The 23,974-nt window shown below is 45.3% G+C and overlaps 1 protein-coding gene across 1 annotated transcript in view; it reads left to right on the plus strand.

The window, feature by feature from the left end:
* The window catches only part of IFT56 (intraflagellar transport 56), a 243,338-nt gene extending 221,281 nt beyond the window's left edge, over positions 1 to 22,057 (plus strand). Inside the window, exon 18 of the mRNA XM_075321910.1 lies at positions 20,857 to 22,057. Within this exon, the coding sequence (XP_075178025.1) occupies positions 20,857 to 20,968 (112 nt within the window). The 3' untranslated portion in view covers positions 20,969 to 22,057. The remainder of the gene's footprint in view (positions 1 to 20,856) is intronic.
* The last annotated feature ends 1,917 nt before the right edge of the window (positions 22,058 to 23,974 follow it).

Raw genomic sequence — 23,974 nt, forward strand, 5'->3', positions numbered from 1 at the left:
CCCGGATGGGCTTCCCTATGAATATTATCAGCAATTTGCCTCTATTCTAGCCCCTTTTTTTTACTAAAGACCTTAAAGTTGTGGCAAACGCCCGGGCTATTTCCTCAGAGAACCTAGAAGCAGTTATCACTACACTACCCAAACCGGGGAAAACGGCGGATACCCCTGGGAATTTCAGACCAATTTCATTGCTCAACTGTGATTTAAAAATGTACTCAAAAATGGTAGCCACCAGACTCCATAAAATAATCCCCTCCTTGGTAGCCCCGGATCAGGTGGGTTTTGTGGCGGGCAGGCAATCCAAAGATGGTACCAGGCTGAAGCTGGATTTAATTGGGGTGATGGAGCAGTCAGGTGTCCCTGGTGTTTTCTTGTCACTCGACATCGAAAAGGCCTTTGATAGGGTGCACTGGGGATATCTGGAAAGAGTGCTCACGAAATTTGGTTTTGAAGGAAGAATTAAGTCATCTGTTTTGGTCTTGTATTCTCACCCAAATGCTTCAGTTCTAGCCTCGGGTTTTCGCTCATTAAAATTTTCTATAACCAATGGCACCCGCCAGGGGTGCCCGCTGTCCCCTATTGTTTTTGCTCTGGTGGTGGAACCTCTGGCGGAGGCGATTAGGGTGAACCCGAACATAACTGGCATAAGGGTAGGGGAGCATGAACATAAATTGGGTCTATATGCGGATGATGTAATAATATCATGTACTAACCTTGAATATTCCTTTCAAGCAGTGATGTTCACCCTGTCGACCTTTTCTGAGGTGTCTTATTACAAATTGAATGCCACTAAGTCCTTAGTACTACCATTTAATGTACCCGCAAGGTCCAGAAGGATTTTGGAGGCAGCCTTTTCTTTCCAGTGGTGCGAAGACAGTATCCCTTATCTAGGTATTCGTTTGACACCAACCCATTCCCTCAACAGATCCAATCTCGATCACCTACTCAAAAACTTGGGTCAGGATCTAGGAAGGTATGAGAAGTTGTTGCTATCTTGGATGGCGAGAAATTCAATCCTTTAAGATGACGTTCCTTCCTAAACTGCTGTATATGTTTAGGTGTCTCCCTCTTAAAAATCCATATAGATATTTGATAAAACTGCAGTCAATGACCAATAAGTTTATTTGGGGTAATAAAAGAGCTAGAGTTGCTAGTAAGATTATGCATCTGCCATATGGAATGGGAGGTCTGGGTACGCCTAATGTGATGGCCTATTATAAAGCGTCTCTTATAGAATCACTCAAAGAATGGTGGAACACGGAGAGCTCCCATAGGTGGGTTCAACTTGGGAACTCTCTGACAGACCAGGGTCCGACGAGGATACTGATGGAGGTGGAATATCTAAAACGTTCTAGGTCCACCCTGTGTCTCCCTACTACGACAGCATCGATAGCCATATGGCGCAGTGAGATGATCCCTAAGATCCAGGTCCCACTGTCTGAAATTTCGCTCAGAGCATTAGAATCCCACATTCCATATACAAATTTGAGTAGATGGGAGGCAGCGGGTTTTGGAGTTTTGGCGGACTTTTACGATGGTGCAGAGATTAGGCCCTTCAACGATTATACTTCGGGAGCACCCCTCCCTAAAGGGGTGTTTTTATCAACACATGCGAATTCACCATTTTCTAAGCACAAAATTCCCCTGGGATCAAACCCGACCTTACCCACTGTTAAGGCGCTATTGTTTAAAAAACTATTGAGGCAACCGGGAATCTCTTTAACCTACAAATGGTTGAACAACCCCTCTGACGAGCAAAAGCTCCCATACATGACTAAATGGGAATCAGATTTAGACATTAACTCCTCCCCCTCGGCGTGGCATACTGCGACACAGTGGGTGCAAAGATCCTCAAAATGCATTAACCATTTGGAACAGCTGAAAAAGGTGCATCTACGTTGGTACCTTACGCCGGCAAAATTGGTGCATTACATTCCCAACTACTCACCGCTCTGTTGGAAGGGCTGCCTCCAGAGGGGATCACTGGGACACTGTTGGTGGCACTGTCCGAGGGTCCAACCTTTTTGGATAGCAGTTTTCAGACTCTAGCGAAATGACAGGTGTGCACACCAACCCCAACCCAGGGCTGGCAGTTCTGAATTTGGGAATAGACTCGTACCCGCAGAATTTTAGGGGACTGATTGAGCAAATTCTAATAGCTGCCAGACAGTGTCTGAGCCATTCGTGGAAGGCCACTGAAGCTCCCTCTGGAGTGGAGTTATATAGTAGGATCGACCAACAATGCCAATATGAATACTGTCTTGCCCATTCCCTAAAACAAAAATTAGAATTCTTACAATATGGGAACCCTGGCTGTCATCCAGCCATGCAACACCTATTACACAACTATTCCCCGGGCAAAGAACACCTAGTTGAGATACAGCTGAAGGAATTATAGCCCTGGCTCGGCTAGCCAGGGGGCTAAAGCATTGAGACCCTGACTGAGGCAGCAGTTTATGATAGAAATCTAGGATGAGTTGATGGCCCCGGCTGGTGGACTGGGGTTGGTAATGCAGGCAGGCATCTAACCCTCTACCCTTACTAACCCCCCCCACTTCCCCCAACCCTATCTTCTTCCCCTCCCCCTTTGTTCTTGTTCCCCCTTACTTGAATGAAGTCCCCATCTTTCCTCCCCTCTCCTCCCTCCCCATGTTGTTGTGTGGTTAAAGTGTAAGGCAGAGGAATTGTAACCGGATTGTCTTGGAGTATACTAATGTATGGAGCCCTCATGTGCGGGCAGTTGACAAATGTTACCTTAATTTACCATGTATGATTTTGTATCTGCCGTGTTTTCAATAAAAATTAATTGGATTAAAAAAAAAAGTGTAGTCTCCTATCGCATATTATATATTAGAGAAAGCACATGGTAGTAGAAAGTTAGGAATACATATATAACAAAATAATGCTAGTCTACAGTAAATTTGTATATAGTTGTTACAGTATTAGTATACACTGGATAATAAATACAAGCAGTGTACATGACAATATCCCATTTGATAAGACAGGTAAGGGAGGAGGATGAGTGTAGAGTAAAATGTAGTGATGATGATAAGTTTTAGGTAGTTATATACTACCTGTTAAAGCTGATCTCCTGGTAAGTGTGAGGGTTTTCGCATAATGAGAACTCCTGTAATATTAACCCCTTAAGGACGAAGCCAGTTTTGTCCTTAATGCCCAGGCCATTTTTTGCAATTCTGACCAGTGTCACTTTATGAGGTTATAACTCTGGAACGCTTCAACGGATCCCAATGATTTTGACATTGTTTTTTCGTGACATATTGTACTTTATGATAGTTATAAATTTAGAACGATATTTTTTGCTTTTATTTGTGAAAAAATCGGAAATTTGATGAACATTTTGAAAATTTTGCAATTTTCAAACTTTTAATTTTTATGCCCTTAATCCAGAGAGTTATGTCACACAAAACAGTTAATAAATAACATTTCCCACATGTCTACTTTACATTAGCATAATTTCTGAAACAAAATGTTTTGGGGTTAGGAAGTTAGAAGGGGTTAAAGTTCATCTGCAATTTCCCTTTTTTTTCGTCAAAATTCACAAAACCATTTTTTTAGGGACCACATCACATTTGAAGTGACTTTGAGAGGCCTAAGTGACAGAAAATACCTAAAAGTGACACCATTCTCAAAACAGTACCCCTCAAAGTACTCAAAACCACATCCAAGAAGTTTATTAACCCTTCAAGTGCTTCACAGGAACTAAAGCAAAGTGGAATGAAAAAAAGCAAAAAATAAAATTTTACCTAAAATGTTGCTCTACCCCAAATTTATTCACTTTTAGAAGAAATAACACAACAAAATGAACCCCAAAACTTGTTACCCACTTTCTTATGAACGCGCCAATACCCCACATGTGGTCAGAAACCTTTGTTTGGACAAATGGGAGGGCTCGGAACAGAAGGAGCAATATTTGAATTTTAGAAAGCAAATTTGGCTGAAATAGATTGCGGGCACCATGTTGCATTTACATGTCCGCTAAGGTACCTAAACAGCAGAAACCCCTCACAAGTGACAGCATTTTGGAAACTAGACCCCTAAAGGCTTCTATCTAGGGGTATAGTGAGCATTTTGGATCCACAGGTACTTCACAGATTTTGATAACGTTACGTTGTCACATTGAAAATTTTCATTTTTTTCTCAAAAATGTTGCTTTAGCATCAATTTTTTCACTTTTTCAAGAGGTAATTCCAAAAATATGACCCCAATGTTTGTTACCCACTTTTTTATGAGCGCGGTGATACCTCACTTGTGGTCTGAAACCTTTGTTTGGAGAAATAGGAGGGCTTGGAACGGAAGGAGCAATATTTGAATTTTGGAAAGGAAATTTGGCTGAAAAAGATTGCAGGCACCATGTCGCATTTGGAGGACCCCTAAGGTACGTAAACAGCAAAAAAACACCACAAGTGACCCCATATTGGAAACTAGGCCCCTCAAGGAATTTATCTAGATGTTTGGTGAGTACCCTGAACCTCCAGGTGCTTTACAGAAGTTTATAATGTTGAGCCATGAAAATAAAAAAATAAAATTTTACCACAAAATTGTTACTTCAACCAGGTAGCTTTTTTTTTCACAAGGGTAACAGGAAAAAAATCACCATGAAATTTATTGCGCAATTTCTCCTGAGTTTGATGATATCTTGTACGTGGTGCAATTTGACTGCAAAATTGGCTGGAATCAATAGCGGACGCCATGTTGCATTAGGAGAGCCCCTGAGGTGCCTAAGCAGTGGAGGTCCCCCACAAGTGACCCCATTCTGGAAAATAGACCCCACAAGGAATTTATCTAGATGTTTGGCGAGTACCCTGAACCCCCAGGTGCTTCACAGAAGTTTATAATGTTGAGCTGTGAAAATAAAAAAAATATATTTTTACCACAAAATTGTTACTTCAACCAGATAGCTTTTTTTTAACAAGAGTACACGGAAAAATATCAGCATAAAATTTATTGTGCAATTTCTCCTGAGTATGCTGATACCTTATGTGTGGTCGAAATCAACTGTTTGGGTGCACAGCAGGGCTCGGAAGGGAACAAGTGCCATTTGACTGCACAATTGGCTGGAATAATTAGCGGACGCTATGTCGCATTTGGAAAGCCCCTAAGGTACCTAAACAGTGGAGGTCCCCCACAAGTGACCCCATTCTGGAAATAAGACCCCTCAAGGCTTTTATCTAGGTGTATATTGAGCATTTTGAATCCACGAATACTTCACAGAATTTGATAAGCTTAGGTTGCCATATTGAAATTTTCATTTTTTTCACAAAAATGTTGATTTAGCGACACATTTTTCATTTTTTCAAGAGGCAACAACAAAACGTGTACCCCACAGGTTGTTATCTAATTTCTTGTGAGCGCAGGGATACCCCACATGTGGCCAAAAACCTTTGTTTGGATAAATGGGAGGGCTTGGAATGGAAGGAGCACCATTTGAATATTGGAAAAGTTGAAGTAAATTGCGCGCACCATGTCACATTAGCAGGTCCCCTTGGGTACCTATACATCAGAAACCCCCCACAAGTGACCTCATTTTGGAAACTGGACCCCTCAAGGATTTTATTCAGGAGTATAGTAAACATTTTGAATCCACAGGTACTTCACAAAAATGTTGCTGTAGCAACAAATTTCTCACTGTTAAGGGGGCTTTACACGCTGCGACATCGCTAATGCGGAGTCGTTGGGGTCACGGAATTGGTGACGCACATCCGGCCGCATTAGCGATGTTGCTGCATGTGACACCGATGAGCGATTTTGCATCGTTGCAAAAACGTGCAAAATCGCTCATCGGTGACATGGGGGTCCATTCTCGATTATCGTTACTGCAGCAGTAACTATGTAGTTCGTCGCTCCTGCGGCAGCACACATCGCTATGTGTGACGCCAAAGGAACGAGGAACCTCTCCTTACCTGCCTCCCGGCCGCTATGAGGAAGGAAGGAGGTGGGCGGTATGTTCCGGCCACTCATCTCCGCCCCTCCGCTTCTATTGGGCGGCCGCTCAGTGACGTCACTGTGACGCCGCACGGACCACCCCCTTAGAAAGGAGGCGGTTCGCCGGTCACAGCGACGTCGCCGGGCAGGTAAGTATGTGTGACGCGTCTGCGCGATGTTGTGGGGCACGGGCAGCGATTTGCCCGTGTTGCACAACAGATGGGGGCGGGTACCCACGCTAGCGATATCGGGACCGATATCGCAGCGTGTAAAGTAGCCTTTAGGCTATGTGGCCATGATCCAGCGACACGGCGTCTAGTACCCAGTGTCAGCCTTCCTGCAGAAATGTGAGTGTTGTCCACGGGAGAACGCAGCTGCCCATGCCCACGATTTGGGTTCAGGCTGCTGTGGACTTTAGTTCTATTCTACCTGCAAAGAACACTCATCTCCACAGCATAAATTGACATGCTGAGGCTCGGGAAGCTGCGCCACAGGTCGATTTATGCTGCGGAGAAAAGAAACACAGTGGGCACGGGATTTCTAAAAATCCTTCCACTGTGCTTCTACTGCACAACGCAGCGTTATGGACGCAGGGAAAACACTCTGCGCCCAAAACGTTGCAAACCCTGATTGTGGGCACACAGCGTAAAATGCTACAATGGATGAATGGATAGATGTCAAACATATATAACGTCCCACCCCCTTGCATATTCTAAGCTGGCGCCCTTTAGTGCCTTTCATGTGACACTAAAGGATGCCTAGCCTTGTATTTAGCCCAAAAAAAAAAAAAAAGAATTAAAATAAATGACGTGGGGTCCCCCCTATTTTTGATAGCCAGCTAGGGTAAAGCAGACAGCTGTAGCCTGCAAACCACAGCTGACAGCTTCATCTTGTCTGGTGATCAATTTGGAGGGCTCCCCAAGCTGTTTTTTTTTTTAATTATTTATAAATAAATAATTAAAAAAAACAAAACAAACGTGGGGTCCCCCCAAATTAGATCACCAGCCAAGGTGAAGCTGACAGCTGGGGTCTGGTATTCTCAGGATGGGAAGAGCCATGGTTATTGGACTCTTCCCAGCCTAAAAATAGCAGGCCGCAGCCGCCCCAGAAATGGCGCATCCATTAGATGCGCCAATTCTGGCGCTTCGCCCCAGCTCATCCCGCGCCCTGGTGCGTTGGCAAACGGGGTAATAAATGGGGTTGATACCAGGTGTGTAATGTCACCTGGCATCAAGCCCAGCAATTAGTTATGTCACGGCGTCTATCAGATACCCGACATAACTAATTGACAGTAATAAAAAAAAAAAAAATTTATTTGAAAAAACACTCCCCAAAACATTCCCTGATTGACCAATTTATTGAAAAGAAAAGAAAAAAAAAATCCGCTGTAATCCATTTGGACGTCCCACGTCGACTCTGGACCTTCTAGAATATGGAGACATGTTCAGGGAACGTATCCCCCATTTTCTAGTATTGCAGACCCTCCATTTGAGAGTGAGTGCAAAGAATCTGCACCCACCCTCCCTGGGTCACAGCTGCAGTGTGCCGAGCAGCAGCAGCAGCCAGCGTCCTGAACACAGGAAGCTGACAGCCGCGCTCTGCACATGTGACCGGCGTCTGCTGTGAAGGAGACGGAGGAGGGGGCCGCGGGGGATCAGCGCTCCGACAGGTATGTATGACACCGGGGAACACCGGGGGGGATAGGGGGGGACCCGGCAGGGCCTAGGGAGCAGGTTTCTGTCGCATGTGTTATGGCACATACGACAGAAACCATAAGAAAAGTGTAAATGCGGCCGGCGCGCTGCTGTGCTCGCCGGTGCGCGCGGCCATCTTGGATTTTTGGGAGGGGGTTGGGGGTCGGGGGGGGCACTTTGGGGATACCGAGGGGACCGGAGGGAACCGGGAAAAAGATTTATCTCCCTTCTGGCATGTTTGATCATCCCAGATGGCAGATAAATCATTTTTTACCGGCGCGGTCATTTACTATAACTTGATGATCGGTATACGGTGTATACCGGTCATCACGTGACTGGGGACCGGAAAAACCGGCCCGAATCATGATCTCCAGGGTCTCAGCTACCCCCGGTAGCTGAAACCCCGGAGATTTTCTGACGCTGGGGGGCGCTATACACTTATTTCTGCCCGCCGTTTTAAAACGGCAGAAAGGAATAAGTACCCTTTTTTGGTGCCGTTTTAAAACGTAACGCGGTCGTAATGGGGTTAAATGCACGTTATGTCAGAACTGTATAAAATGATAGTACAAAGGGGGAAAAAATGATGAATAAGGGTAAGAATGATATGGAGTACCTGTGAATGGCAACCACTCCCTTGCCTGTGCTTTCTTGAATGTATCCTGTAGGCTTTAGATAACGCCAGCTCACACGCACTGGCCATAGTTTTCATAGTTTCATAGTTTTTAAGGTTGAAGGGAGACTAAGTCCATCTATTTCAACCCGTAGGCTAACATGTTGATCCAGAGGAAGGCAAAAAAACCCAATGTGTCAAATAAGCTCCAATGGGGAAAAAAATTCCTTCCTGACTCCACATACGGCAATCAGACTGGTTCCCTGGATCAACACCCTGTCATAAAATCTAATATACATAACGTAATATTATATTTTTCAAGAAAGGCATCCAGGCTCTGCTTAAATGTTAGTAGTGAATCACTCATTACAACATCATGCGGCAGAGAGTTCCATAGTCTCACTGCTCGTACAGTAAAGAATCCTCGTCTGTAATTATGATTAAACCTTCTTTCCTCAAGACGTAGCGGATGCTGCCGTGTTCCAGTCGCAGGCCTAGGTGTAAAGAGATCTTTGGAAAGGTCTCTGTACTGTCCCCTCATATGTTTATACATTGTGATTAGATCCCCCCTAAGCCTTTGTTTTTCCAAACTAAATAACCCCAAGTTTAATAACCTGTCTTGGTGTTGCAGCCCACCCATTCCTCTAATAATCTTGGTCGCTCTTCTATCTACCTGTAAGATTATGCTATTTATAACCTTCTATACTTTTGCTATCAAGAAAAGCATCCATTCCTCTCTTAAATTCATTCAGTGAGTTGGCCATCACCACTTCCTCAGGAAGAGAGTTCCAGAGTCTCACTGCTCTTACCGTGAAGAACCCTCTTCTATGCTGATGTAGGAATTTTCTTTCCTCCAATTGAAGAGAATGCCCCCTTGTTCTTGTCATAGTCCTTGGTACCAACAGATCATGAGAGAGATCTCTATATGGCCCTCTGATATATTTGTACATGTTTATTAGGTCTCCCCTAAGTCTTCTCTTTTCTAGAGTAAATAGACCTAATTTTGATAACCTTTCCGTGTATTGTAATGCACCCACTCCATTTATTATTTTAGTAGCCCGCCTCTGAACCCTTTCAAGTTCAGTAATGTCTTTCTTGAGCACCGGCGCCCAAAATTGCACACAATACTCCAAGTGTGGTCTGACGAGTGATTTGTACAGAGGGAGAATGATGTTTTCATCTCGTGCCCCCAGACCTCTTCTAATGCATCCCATCACCCTATTTGCTTTGGTGGCTGCTGCCTGACACTGGGCACTCCAATTTAGATTCTTATTGACTAAGATGCCTAAGTCTTTTTCCCTGTCTGATTTCCCCAGCAGTTTCCCATTTAGTAAGTAATTGTAGCATCTGTTTCTCCTTCCCATGTGCATAACCTTACACTTATCTGTGTTAAACCTCATTTGCCATTTTTCAGCACAATTCTCCAATTTACTCAAATCCATCTGTAGTTGCAAACTGTCCTCCTTTGTGTTAACTACCTTACATAGTTTTGTATCATCTGCAAATACTGATATTTTACTCTGTAAACTATCCACCAGATCATTAATAAATATATTAAATAGTAGGGGGCCCAATACAGACCCCTGTGGCACCCCACTAGTAACCCTGGCCCAATTTGAGTATGCGCCATCAATAACCACTCTTTGTTTTCTACCACTAAGCCAGCTACCTACCCATTTACACACATTTTCCCCGAGCCCAAGCTTTCTTATTTTACTTAGCAGTTTTTTATGTGGGACAGTGTCAAATGCTTTACCGAAGTCGAGATAAATGACATCCAATGATTCTCCTCGGTCCATGTGATAGCTTACATCCTCATAGAAGCTGATCAGGTTAGTTTGACAGGAGCGATCCTTCATAAATCCATGTTGATATGGAGTTAAACAATTATTAACATTGAGACATTCCATAATAGTAACCCTTAAAAACCCTTCAAACATTTTACCCACAACAGATGTTAAGCTTACCGGCCTATAGTTTCCAGGTTCCCTTTTACACCCTTTTTTGAATATTGGTACCACATTGGCCATCTCACAGACTGAAGGGAAATGACGTGTCTTGGTGCGCTGTGAGAGGCCAGCGCTTGCGCACAGGAAGGTGCCTAGGTAACTGACACGTGTGTATTCTGGGGTGTCTGTGTGATAGCGTGCTGAAGCGTCCTGTTGGTTATGGAGATGGCGGCGCATGCACGCTGATCAATCTAATGACGCACTGATGTAGCTGGCACTTGCTTGTTGTGGAGCATGCTGAGACAACCTTGTAAACATGGGGATGGTTGCACATGTGCACTGATGAATCTAATCATACACTGGTTGTATCGATAGGAATCAGAGCGCATGTGTGTAAAGTATAGCTATATGTAATGCCCTGTTTACTATATGGAATGAATAGAAATGGCTCTATGCATAGTAGATAAGATTAAGGCTATGTGCGCACGTTGCGTACTGTCACTGCAGAAATTTCTGCAGCGATTTGAACAGCACACGTGCGCTTCAAATCGCTGCAGAAACAGTCCGTAATGAAGGAAAAAAAAGCCGATTCCATGCGCTCTGACTGCAGCCCCTCCCATAGACAGGGCAGGGGATGCAGGCAAAGCGCAGGAAAGAAGTGACATGTCACTTCTTAGAACGCGCGCTTCGGGCAGCAGCCAAAGTGCTGCGCTTTAATACGCCACGTGCGCACGGCTTCTGCACAATCTCCATAGATTGTGCTGGGGACGCAGGACGCATGCAGTTATGCTGTGGTGCAGATCGCAGCGTAACTGCATGCAATTACGCAACGTGCGCACATAGCCTAAATGGAACATAAGATTAAGTAGAACAGTAGCTGGATAAAGTGTGTCATGAATGGGATAACTATAAAGGGAGATGTAGGTATATTAGGAAGGTAACATATTAGAACAGAGTGTGAAAATAAAATGTCAGAAAACTTTCTTGAGGGAATCTTTGAAAAAAATCCCCCAAAAAATCTTTTTGAAAAAAATGTGAAAAAAAAACAAAACAGAAAAATTAAAAAAAAAAAGTTTTTTTTTTTTTAAATAATTCCTTTGAAAAAAATGTTAGAAGGATAGGTCACAGACAGGAGTCAACAAATGATCTTACCATTGAAGGTCAGGATTAGGGAAATGGAGTAATGGGATAGGGAAGGGATCCAATGGGTCAGCATTATCATCACTATACCTGAAAAACGCTCTAGCAGCATGGCTGCGAATGCGTGGTGCTTATATGCTTTTTCTTCAGCGCTCTATTGGGAGACCCAGACGATTGGGGTATAGCTACTGCCCTCTGGAGGCCACACAAAGCACTACATTAAAAGTGCAAGGCCCCTCCCCCTCTGGCTATACCCCCCCGTGGTATCACGGGTTCTCCAGTTTTAGCTTTGTGTGCGAAGGAGGTCAGACATTCCATGCATAGCTCCACAGATTTTAGTCAGCAGTAGCTGCTGACTATGTCGGATGGAAGAAAAGAGGACACATATAGTGTTCCCAGCATGCTCCCTTCTCACCCCTGGATGGTGTTGTAAGGTTGAGGTACCTATTGCTGGTACAGGGCTGGAGCCTGACATGCTGTTTTCCTTCCACATCCCCTTGTAGGGCTCTGTGGAAGTGGGATCCTGCCGGCCTCTCAGCTCTGATGCCGGGCTCCATCCACAGACCCATTAGAACCTGATGGATTCGGAGCAGGAGTACGATCAGGGACAGGGCCCTGCATCTTACAGGTACTCTGTGTCCCCGGCAGGCACAGACACACTCCGGGCTGGCTGGGTGTTATAGTGCGCCGGGGACCGCATCGTGGAGTTGGTGTCCCTACAGATTACTGGGGGATTGTTTGTGTTTGGGAACGCAGCGCCGACCCCCTCTGGACCGGGCGGCGCTGCTGTGACTTGTGGTGCGCCGGGGATCCGCCGTCCGCGCTTTTACGGCGGCGGCGGTTATAACTTTAGTCCCCGGCTTTTTGGGCCTAGGACGCCGGCAGCTCCGTTTCGTTCCCGCCCCCACCCTGTCATTCAGGGTAGGGGAGAGACGCTGTTCGCAAGCAGCGACGAGGGCTGGAGCCTGATTTACATGCTCCAGCCCTCTCACTTGGCACAGAGGGAAGCAGGCTTCCCGCTCTTGGCCAGGAACGCCCAGGGCCCGCCCCCCTTCCTCTCTCGAGACGCCGGCAGCCATTACATGCATGCCTGGCTGGAGGAAGGACGCAAGGCTCTGGGAGACCTGGACTAGGGGCTATCTGGCGACCACACACCCGCTTTTTAAGCGGGCGGTAAGCGATTTTTCTGTGCTGGTCCCTCTAGTGCCTCACTGTGTATCAGTGTACTGGATACAGTTATATAGATATTGTATTTCTTGCACTGTGAGGTGCGCTTCTGGCTGCATATCCCAGATCGCTCTGTGGAAGCAGCAACATGTCATCCTCAAAACGCAAGGCGGCCAAGGCAAAAAGGGCTGTGTATACTGCGTGTGCTGCATGTGGGGCTAATCTACCAGCAGGCTCTGATGACCCCCATTGTGTGCAATGCTCCGACCCGGTGCTGCTTCGCCAGCCGGAGTCAGGAGAGGTAGCGACCCAGGCTGAGACGCTTGTAAGTTCTGCCCCGGTGACAGGGACGGACTTTGCAGTTTTTGCAGATAATATGTCTGTATCTATGGCAAAAATCCTTGAGACCTTGCAATCTATGCATGGGGCTCAGTCTCTGGGCACGGCGAGGCCTCTGTCCTCAGGTCCCCCTTACTTGGAATGTATCCAGCCCACAGGGGGGTCCCCGGCTTCACAGGCCGAGGATTATGACTCAGATGATGGCCCCAGCCACCCTAAGCGAGCTCGCTGGGAAAGACCCTCGACGTCTTCACACTGCTCAGGGTCTCAGCGCAATCAGTCTCCCTGTGATGTGTCTGATGAGAGTGATCAGGAATCCACTCCTGGAACCCCTCTCAACCTGGATACCCCGGATGGGGATGCCATGGTAGACGACCTTATCTCAGCCATCAATAGGCTGTTGGATATTTCTCCCCCAGCCCCTTCAGCAGAAGAGGCGGCTGCGGAGCAGGAAAAGTTTCGTTTCCTTTATCCCAAGCGTAAATTGAGTGCTTTGTTAGATCACTCTGACTTCAGAGAATCAATCCAGAAGCACGACGCTCACCCAGAAAGGCGTTTCTCTAAACGATCTAAAGATACGCGTTTCCCTTTCCCCCCTGAGGTGGTCAAGCGCTGGACACAGTGTCCAAAGGTAGACCCCCCGATTTCCAAACTTGCAGCTAGATCCATAGTTGCAGTGGAGGATGGCGCTTCACTTAAAGATGCCAATGACAGACAGATGGACCTTTGGTTAAAATCTGTCTATGAAGCTATAGGCGCGTCGTTTGCTCCGGCATTCGCAGCCGTATGGGCACTCCAGGCTATTTCAGCTGGCTTAGCAAAAGTGGATGCTATCATGCATCCAGCAGTGCCGCAAGTGGCGCACCTTACCACGCAGATGTCGGCGTTTGCGTCTTACGCTATCAATGCGGTCCTAGAATCTACCAGTCGCACCTCAATGGCGTCCGCCAATTCGGTAGTTTTGCGCAGAGCCTTGTGGTTAAAGGACTGGAAAGCAGATGCTGGTTCCAAAAAATGTTTAACCAGTTTGCCTTTGTCTAGAGAGAGACTGTTTGGCGAGCCATTGGCTGACATCATTAAGCAGTCCAAGGGTAAAGACTCCTCTTTACCACAACCCAGAACACCCAAACCTCAGCAGAAAAAGTGGCAGCAGAGGTTTCAGTCCTTTCGAGGTTCGGGCAAGACACCATTTACCTCGTCCAAAGGGACTCAGAGGACGCAAAGAAACTCAGATTCGTGGCGGACTCACACACGCCCCAAGAAAGCAAATGGAGGTACCGCTTCCAAAGCGGCTACCTCATGACTTCCAGCCCCCCCCCTCCGCATCGCCGGTCGGGGGCAGGCTCTCCCGCTTTTCCGGCATTTGGATGTCACAGGTCAAAGACCGGTGGGTGACGGACATTTTGTCTCGCGGGTACAGAATCGAGTTCAATTCTCGTCCTCCAGCTCGGTTCTTCAGAACCTCCCCACGTCCAGACCGAGCAGATGCTCTGCTGCAGGCGGTGGATTCCCTAAAAGCGGAAGGAGTGGTTATCCCAGTCCCTCCTCAGGAACAAGGGCAAGGGTTTTACTCCAATCTCTTTGTGGTTCCAAAAAAGGACGGCTCGTTCCGTCCTGTTCTGGACCTAAAACGGCTCAACAAACATGTGCACGCCAGGAGGTTCCGGATGGAAACCCTCCGCTCTGTCATTGCCTCAATGTCCAGAGGAGACTTCCTTGCCTCAATAGACATCAAAGATGCTTATCTCCACGTGCCAATTGCTACAGAACATCAACGTTTTCTACGTTTTGTGATAGGAGACGACCATTTTCAGTTCGTAGCTCTTCCATTTGGTCTGGCGACAGCCCCACGGGTCTTCACCAAGGTCATGGCGGCGGTGGTAGCAGTCTTGCACTCTCAGGGACACTCGGTGATTCCTTACCTAGACGACTTATTGGTCAAAGCTCCCTCTCGGGAGGCATGCCAACTCAGCCTGAATGCTACGCTGGAGACTCTACAGTCTTTCGGATGGATCATCAACTTTCCAAAGTCGATCCTATCACCGACTCAGTCACTAACGTATCTTGGCATGGAGTTTCATACTCTAGCAGCGATAGTGAAGCTTCCGCTGGACAAGCAGCGGTCACTACAGACAGGGGTGCAATCTCTCCTGCAGGGCCAGTTGCATCCCTTGCGGCGCCTCATGCATTTCCTAGGGAAGATGGTGGCAGCCATGGAAGCAGTTCCCTTTGCGCAGTTTCATCTGCGCCCACTTCAATGGGACATTCTCCGCCAATGGGACGGGAAGTCAACGTCCCTGGACAGGAAAGTCTCGCTTTCCCAGACGGCCAAAGACTCTCTACAATGGTGGCTCCTTCCCACATCATTGTCTCAGGGAAGATCCTTCCTGCCCCCATCCTGGGCAGTAGTCACGACAGATGCGAGTCTGTCAGGGTGGGGAGCAGTATTTCTCCACCACAGGGCTCAGGGGACGTGGACTCCGCAGGAGTCCACCCTTCAGATCAATGTTCTGGAGATCAGAGCAGTGTATCTTGCTCTACTGGCCTTCCAACAGTGGCTGGAAGGAAAGCAGATCCGAATCCAATCGGACAACTCCACAGCGGTGGCATACATCAACCACCAAGGAGGGACGCGCAGTCGGCAAGCCTTCCAAGAAGTCCGGCGCATTCTAATGTGGGTGGAGGACAGAGCATCCACCATATCCGCGGTTCACATCCCAGGCGTAGAAAACTGGGAAGCAGACTTCCTCAGTCGCCAGGGCATGGACGCAGGGGAATGGTCCCTTCACCCGGACGTGTTTCAGGAAATCTGTCGCCGCTGGGGAGTGCCGGACGTCGACCTAATGGCATCCCGGCACAACAACAAGGTCCCGGCATTCATGGCGAGGTCGCGCGATCAAAGAGCTCTGGCGGCAGACGCCTTGGTTCAAGATTGGTCGCAGTTTCAGCTCCCATACGTGTTTCCGCCTCTGGCGCTCTTGCCCAGAGTGCTACGCAAGATCAGATCCGAGTGCAGCCGCGTCATACTCGTCGCTCCAGACTGGCCGAGGAGGTCGTGGTATCCGGATCTGTGGCATCTCACGATCGGTCGACCGTGGTCACTGCCAGACCGACCAGACTTACTGTCCCAAGGGCCGTTTTTCCATCAGAATTCTGCGGCCCTGAACCTGACTGTGTGGCCATTGAGTCCTGGATCCTAGCATCTGCTGGATTATCTCAGGGAGTCATTGCCACAATGAGACAAGCTAGAAAGTCGAATTCGGCTAAGATCTACCACAGAACGTGGAAGATTTTCTTGTCCTGGTGCTCTGCTCAGGGAGTGTCTCCCTGGCCATTTGCATTGCCCAAGTTTCTTTCCTTCCTGCAATCGGGGTTAGAAAAGGGCTTGTCGCTCAGCTCCCTTAAAGGGCAAGTTTCGGCACTATCCGTGTTTTTTCAGAAGCGTCTAGCACGTCTTCCTAAGGTGCGCACGTTCCTGCAGGGGGTCTGTCATATTGTGCCCCCGTACAAGCGACCGTTAGATCCATGGGATCTGAACAGGGTACTAGTTGCTCTCCAGAAGCCGCCCTTCGAGCCTCTGAAGGAAGTTTCCTTTTCTCGGCTGTCGCAGAAAGTGGCGTTTCTTGTTGCAATCACATCGCTTCGGCGAGTGTCTGAGCTGGCAGCTCTGTCATCTAAGGCTCCCTTCCTGGTGTTCCACCAGGACAAGGTTGTGCTGCGCCCCATTCCGGAGTTTCTCCCTAAGGTCGTATCCTCTTTTCATCTTAATCAGGATATTTCCTTGCCTTCTTTTTGCCCTCATCCGGTTCACCGGTATGAAAAGGCCTTACGTTTGCTAGATCTGGTGAGAGCACTCAGAATCTACATTTCCCGCACGGCGCCCATACGCCGTGCCGATGCACTTTTCGTCCTTGTCGCTGGTCCGCGCAAGGGGTTGCAGGCTTCTAAAGCCACCCTGGCTCGATGGATCAAAGAACCAATTCTAGAGGCCTACCGTTCTGCGGGGCTTCCGGTTCCTTCAGGGCTAAAAGCCCACTCCACCAGAGCCGTGGGTGCGTCCTGGGCATTACGTCACCAGGCTTCGGCTCAACAGGTGTGCCAGGCAGCTACCTGGTCCAGTCTGCACACTTTCACCAAGCATTATCAGGTGCATACCTATGCTTCGGCGGATGCCAGCTTAGGTAGAAGAGTCCTGCAGGCGGCAGTGACACCCCCGTAGGGGAGGGCTGTTTTGCAGCTCTAACATGAGGTATTTATTTACCCACCCAGGGACAGCTTTTGGACGTCCCAATCGTCTGGGTCTCCCAATAGAGCGCTGAAGAAGAAGGGAATTTTGTTACTTACCGTAAATTCCTTTTCTTCTAGCTCTTATTGGGAGACCCAGCACCCGCCCTGTTGTCCTTCGGGATGTTTTTTTGTTGTTTGCGGGTACACATGTTGTTCATGTTGAACGGTTTTTCAGTTCTCCGATGTTATTCGGAGTTAATTTGTTTAAACCAGTTATTGGCTTCCTCCTTCTTGCTTTGGCACTAAAACTGGAGAACCCGTGATACCACGGGGGGGTATAGCCAGAGGGGGAGGGGCCTTGCACTTTTAATGTAGTGCTTTGTGTGGCCTCCAGAGGGCAGTAGCTATACCCCAATCGTCTGGGTCTCCCAATAAGAGCTAGAAGAAAAGGAATTTACGGTAAGTAACAAAATTCCCTTCTTTCAATAGAGCCCTGAAACCAATGTTCTAAATCTGTCTGGATCCCTGGAGCCCACGATCAGTTCAGCTTTAGGCCACATTCAGACGAGCGTATTTTCTGTCCAAGTGTGGATGCAACAAAACATTTTATCGTACTTGGACTAATATTGGTCTATGGGGCTTGCTCATGTCTAATTTTGATTTTTATTTTTGATTACTGCATGCCCAAGTTTGATCAGATATTTGGATTGTACTCGGCCATGCAAGTCACTGAGTCTATATAATCCAATGGAACTGTATTCGGATGGCAGAATGGAGAAAATTGTGAAATTTTTTCTGAATCTTCTCATCTGAGAGATCGGAGCACACTATGATCGTACTCTGATCATAGTGTTATTTACATAATCAACCCAATGTTCTCAGAGGAGAGAATATGCTGTCGTCTGCACCTGCCAAAGTGTACCTGCACTCCTCTGATGCTGCTGCAGCGTCGGAGAGTGCACATTTCTGACCAGTCATGCAACCATGCTGCAGTTCCAAACCAGTTAATCTTAAGAAGTGCACCGTCCCCAGTAAACAAAAAGCTGGGAGGCAGAGAAATGGTGCGCTCCTGAAGATGACAAGTGAGAACAAAATGTGCATGTATTTACCTTATAGAAGCAGAGCTAGGTATGTACTGGTTAACCGTCCATGAATGTCAACACTTTTTCAGCAAGGAACTGAACCACAAAAGGGAACATTTGTCATTGTGATTGTGCAAACTGCCTTATTTGTTTGCTGCCATACAGAGGAAGAGGGAGCGTATAGTAAAGTAAGAAACAATATAAAGAGAATCCTCTTTACTAAAGTAGAAAAACTTTATTGATCGGACAATGTTACAGTTGGATTAAAAATTAGTTTATTGATACACAAATATATATTAGAGACACAGGTGCACAAAAGAGTCCTAAAAAGACCCCCTACCAGTCAGCACGTCCATACTTGGAGTCCTACCTTGACAAAAAAATAATAATAGTAATAGATATCATATCCGTATTAAGTAAAGACATCCTCTGCAAAGAAAAATCATTTACACGTGTCTTACCACAAGATAACCACTAGATGGTGCCAGAGGTACGTGAGAAGTCAAAGGCATAGAACCAATACAGAGCAAACAACAGTTAGGCTATGTCCGCACGTTGCTTTTTACCTGCTTTTTTGCTGCTTTTTCAACTGCAGCGTTTAATGCCAAAATGGTTGTGTTCTGCTTTTCAAGCAAAGTCTATGGGAATTTGGGTTTCTTGTCCGCACTATGCAGTTCAAACTGCAGCCTTTTTGGTGCAGAACTTTGGTCAAAAACTCAGCTTTGCAGTGCAAAACCCAAATGGCAAAAACAACTGACATGTCAATTGTTTTTGCCATTTGGGTTTTGCACTGCAAAGCTGAGTTTTTGACCAAAGTTCTGCACCAAAAAGGCTGCAGTTTGAACTGCATAGTGCGGACAAGAAACCCAAATTCCCATAGACTTTGCTTGAAAAGCAGAACACAACCATTTTGGCATTAAACGCTGCAGTTGAAAAAGCAGCAAAAAAGCAGGTAAAAAGCAGGTAAAAAGCAACGTGCGGACATAGCCTTAGGCTATGTGCCCACGCTGCGGATTTTGCGCGGATTTTGCCGCAGATTTGCCGCGGATTTACCGCGGATTTCAATGGCATTTTGGAAATGCTGTGCCCTTGCTGCGGATTTTTCCGCGGCGGATTTGCCGCAGATTTTGATCCAGAAAAATCTGCAGCATGTCAATTATTGTTGTGGATTTTGGTGCGGATTTTGGGTATAGAATGGGGGGGAAAAAAAAAAATCCGCATCAAAATCCGCGGCAATTCCACGGTAAATTAGCGGTAAATCCGCGGCAAAAATAAGGTGCGGATTTGCCGCGAAAGTCGCGGATTTTCATGCAGAAAAATCCGCAGCAACATTCTACCGTGGACACATAGCCTAAGACAACCAGGACCTACAAGCTGAACATAAATCACAGAGGTAGGAAAACGTATGCGTCACCATTCAGCACAGCCATCATGGGTAAGTTTTTCCCCCTCTCTATGATTTATTTTCAGTTTGTAGGTCCTGGCTCTGCAGTTGTCTGGTTGCTATTTGCTCTGTATTGGTTCTATGCCTTTGGCTTCTCACGGACCTCTGGCACCATCTAGTGGTTATCTTGTGGTAGGACACATGTAAATGATTTTTCTTTGAGGACTTTTTTACTTATACGGATATGATATCTATTACTATTATTATTTTTTTGTCAGGGTAGGATTCCATCTATGGATATCCTGACTGGTGGGGGGTCTTTTAGGACTCTTTTGTGTCTGTGTCTCTAATATAAATTTGTGTATCTGTAAAAAACTAATTTTTAAACCTCTTGTAACATTGTCTGATAAATAAAGTTTTTCTACTTTAGTAAAGAGGATTCTCTTTCTATTATTTCTGCCTTTCTGTGAGTCTCTATATGCTTCTTCTGTATGGCAGTTCAATAATGTGTGGGAGTGGCTGTAGTTATTTGTCTAGAATATGGTCCCTTCATATGCCCGTTCTCGTGTGTCATTTATTTGCTGTAAATGCGAAAGCCAATTTTATCAATGTTTAACAGTCTTTTGTGGTTTTTTCACCAGTTTTTAGTGCACACCACAACTTAAAAATGGTGGGAAAACGTGGTGTTCAGCTTTTGGTATGAAATACGACACATTTCTGCTTGCATTTCTACATAAAAGTTGCATATTTTAGACAGATCATAACTGTTATGAAAAAGACTTGGAGCAAATAAATTTATGTTACCACCTTTATAACATGCAGAGAAAGTTGCAATTTGCACATAATTCTACAGTAACATGAGAAATTTGACACTTTAGTCTCCCCCATATGTTATTGTATCAATTAACACGCAGGAAAAAAAATCACAATTTGTATAAACTTTGCCTCGCATATAGTACTTTGCTGTTTCCACCATACATGGTTTAGCTTAATATCCTTATCCAAATTCAAACATCCAAAAAGAGGGATACCCTGTACAATAAAATATTTATTTTATTAATCACTCATTACAATATTAACGTGTAATGTGTCCCCATATTCATAAAAACAATATAGCTACAAATATTACAGTTCATAATCCATCCTAAATACCGGTAATAGTTTTCTATCCATACAAGCTTTGTAAAGGGTAACCTGTTTTGTCCGGGGTCTTTCGTAAATTACACTGCAATGTCATGGTATAATAGGGGTTTGAAGAATAGTGGGTTTTACATCTCTTTATCTTGCATATAATAATATTGTTGTTATTTTCCTAATACAGAGAAACTCTGAGAGAAGTGCTTCATTTGCTGAGGAGTACTGGAAGTACACAAGTAGAATACATCATCCGGATTATGAAGAAATGGGGCAAGGAAAATCGTGTAACAATCTGACACCATTTAAATATACCAGAACCTTACATTTAGTAAAATGTTATCTCAGGTTAACAGTTAGGTCTTTTCTCAGCCTTTCATGGCTGGAGTGGAGATAACTCCATTCAGGCACTGACCACGGACAGTACCACTCCAGAGTTTTTCTCACCTGTTAGCTATCAATAATGTTTGTTTAGTGTATGCATTAAAGTACTTACCGATCGTTGGAGTCTGCCTCTTCCATCACTAGTTATGTACCAGTTTGCTGTCTCTGAATATAAACACCTTATTAGAAAGGCAAGTAACTGAAGAAGTGGGCAGCTGCTGTTGCATTGACTGTATCGCCAGTACACTCCACAGACCGTCTCTTCCTTTCTTAGGCCTTGTGTGCACACTGCATTTTTACCCGCGGTTTTACCCGTGGTTTTGCTGCAGAATTTCTTGAGAAATGTTTGTAACCTTTCTGCAGACATTTCCCAGCAAAACCTATGGGAAAAAAAAACTGCGTTTTTTTTCTCAAGAACATTCTTTCTGCAGAATTTTTTGAGAAAATTTCTTGAGAAAATGTGCATGTCACTTCTTTTCAAAACCGCGGCAAACAACGCGGGTGCGGTTTTACCGCGGGTGCGGGATTCTTTCAGAGGGTCAGTTTTTTTCTTAAGAAAATGGCACTTTCTAGTGCGCACATAGCCTTAATGTAAGTCTAAAAGAGCCTAGTTCTAATTCTGATAGACTTACATTGAGAAAGTGACTTCCAATCCACACAGAAAACAGTGCGGGAGCTAGTCACAACTGCGGTCACCTAATCAAGGAAAGGACGTACTGTATGTGGCGCTGACAACAGCAGAAGTATTTTAAAGTGTATCCTGAACATACATAACTGATAGCTAATAGATGGGGAAGTGAAAAAAACCCACATTGGAGTGATTTTTGAATGTGTAGCTACAAAAACAGACCAGAGACAGACAAAATAATTTTGACAAATTTACTTTATTAAAGCATATGTTTGTTTGTTTTTTTTAAAACATATTTTATTTGATGTCAGCAAGCACATATCATCAACAAGAGAACATGTTGTTACATTCCATAAAATTTCTCCGGATCGTACAATGCTTCTGTTACATCATTTTCTTTTTCATTATCACAACAATTTCATCTCCATAGAATTATCTTAACAATAATTTACTTCAACTTAACAAACGAACATATTTGTTCCCTTCAGTTGGTCCTTTGGATGCTCCCTATCTTCAGTGTCCCTAGTGTCCCTGCAGTGTCTTGCAAACAATACCAAGACGTGTGTTCAAATGCTTTAATTAGCTGGGGCAAGCACCCCGAAACACCGTGTCTGCAAATTGGGATTCTGATCTGGCTTATATATCCTGAGTCATATTGCAAAGGATTGTTAAAAATGCACTTGTGACTTTTAGGATCGCTACTTCCAATAGGTGGCGCTGTGCTAGAGTTTGTCTCCTTTACTGGAGAGACAATTTTAATTAACTGGGTGATTTCAGTCTGTGTGAAGCTTTGCTCAATAAATGTTCTCCACTTTTTGAAGAATCTTTTAGTGGACTTCTCCGTATGTTTCTCCAAATCCAGTTTGTCGTACATCATTATTGTTTTTAGGGTATCAACTATTTCTGTATTTCTCGGAGTCTGTCTTATCAGCCAATTCCTAAGTAGGCATTTCTTGACTACAAGCAATACTACGTGTATTACACCTGGAATGTGACCACTTGCTCTGTCAGTTTCTGTAGCGGCTTCTATACAGTGAAACAAACAGGCCTGAGGGGTGACGGGTATAACTACTTTCCAAATCCTCAATATGTACGCCACCGCTTCCTCCCATACCCCCCTCACTCGTGGGCATTCCCATATGCAGTGAAACAGTTTTTCTTTATGGAGTCCACATTTAGGGCAATGGTCCAAGAAATGCACTGGTGAGCTGCTATGATATATTAAAGGCGTATGTTGCGTTGTGTACTAGCTTAAATTGCATCTCCCTCCATTGTTCATTTATCATTACTTTCTTAACAGATTCCAACCCCCTTAGAATTTTATCATAGATGTCCGGATCGCCCAGAGCAGTCTCCCAGGTTTTAAATATTTGCTCTTTCCAGGGGCCCTGTACTTGATCTCTCAATCGTTGGTATATGATCGAAAGGGATTCATATTCCGCTCCCTGACCAATCAATACTTCAAAACTCCCCTTCTTCTCAGCCTTCCCGACCTCTTTTACCACTGATGTGTAATGTGTTGTTATTTGTAAATATTGTAGGTAATGGTGATTTTCCATGTTAAATTTTTCCGATACCTCCGCCCAGCTCAGAACTCTCCCCTCCTCTGTTTTCAGTAAATCACCCAACCTCCGTATCCCCCTCTGCTTCCATCCTTGAAATAATTTGTTTTGAGACCCTTGAATAAAATTTGGATCCTCCCACAACGGGGTAAATTTTGAAAGACAATAAGAGGGTCTATACAGTTTTCTCAGTGCTCTCCAGGCCCCCACCGTGTCCTTTATTAAACAGCTCTGTTTCACGTACGTTGGTATTTTATCTAGCTTCATATGTAATACCGCTACCAAGTTAAAAGAGCTTGTTAGCGTCCTCTCCAGCTGAACGGTAGAAAAGAAGGTTGTCCCATTGATCCAGTCTTTTATATGTCTGGCAAGTGCCGCTAAGTTGTACAATCTAATCATGGGCATTTGTACCCCTCCGTCTTTTTTCTGTAGACACAGCTTTGAGTAGGATACTCTTGGTCTCTTTCCCTGCCATAAAAATTTCACAAACGCTTTTTGCAACTTGTTGATATCGGTGTGTTTCAGCAGTAAGGGAATAGTTTGTAGAGGATAGAGCAAACGGGAGAAGCTGATCATCTTTATCAGATGTGCTCTGCCAAACAGGGACAGGGAAAGATTTTTCCACCTGTCTAGCTCTTTAGTTATTTTTTCAATTAGGTGTGTATAGTTAAGTCTATGTAATGACATTGAGTCTCTGCCTATTTTAATTCCTAAATAAGTGATGTAGTGGG

The sequence above is a fragment of the Anomaloglossus baeobatrachus genome, chromosome 8, assembly GCF_048569485.1.
Source record: "Anomaloglossus baeobatrachus isolate aAnoBae1 chromosome 8, aAnoBae1.hap1, whole genome shotgun sequence".
Taxonomy (NCBI): domain Eukaryota; kingdom Metazoa; phylum Chordata; class Amphibia; order Anura; family Aromobatidae; genus Anomaloglossus; species Anomaloglossus baeobatrachus.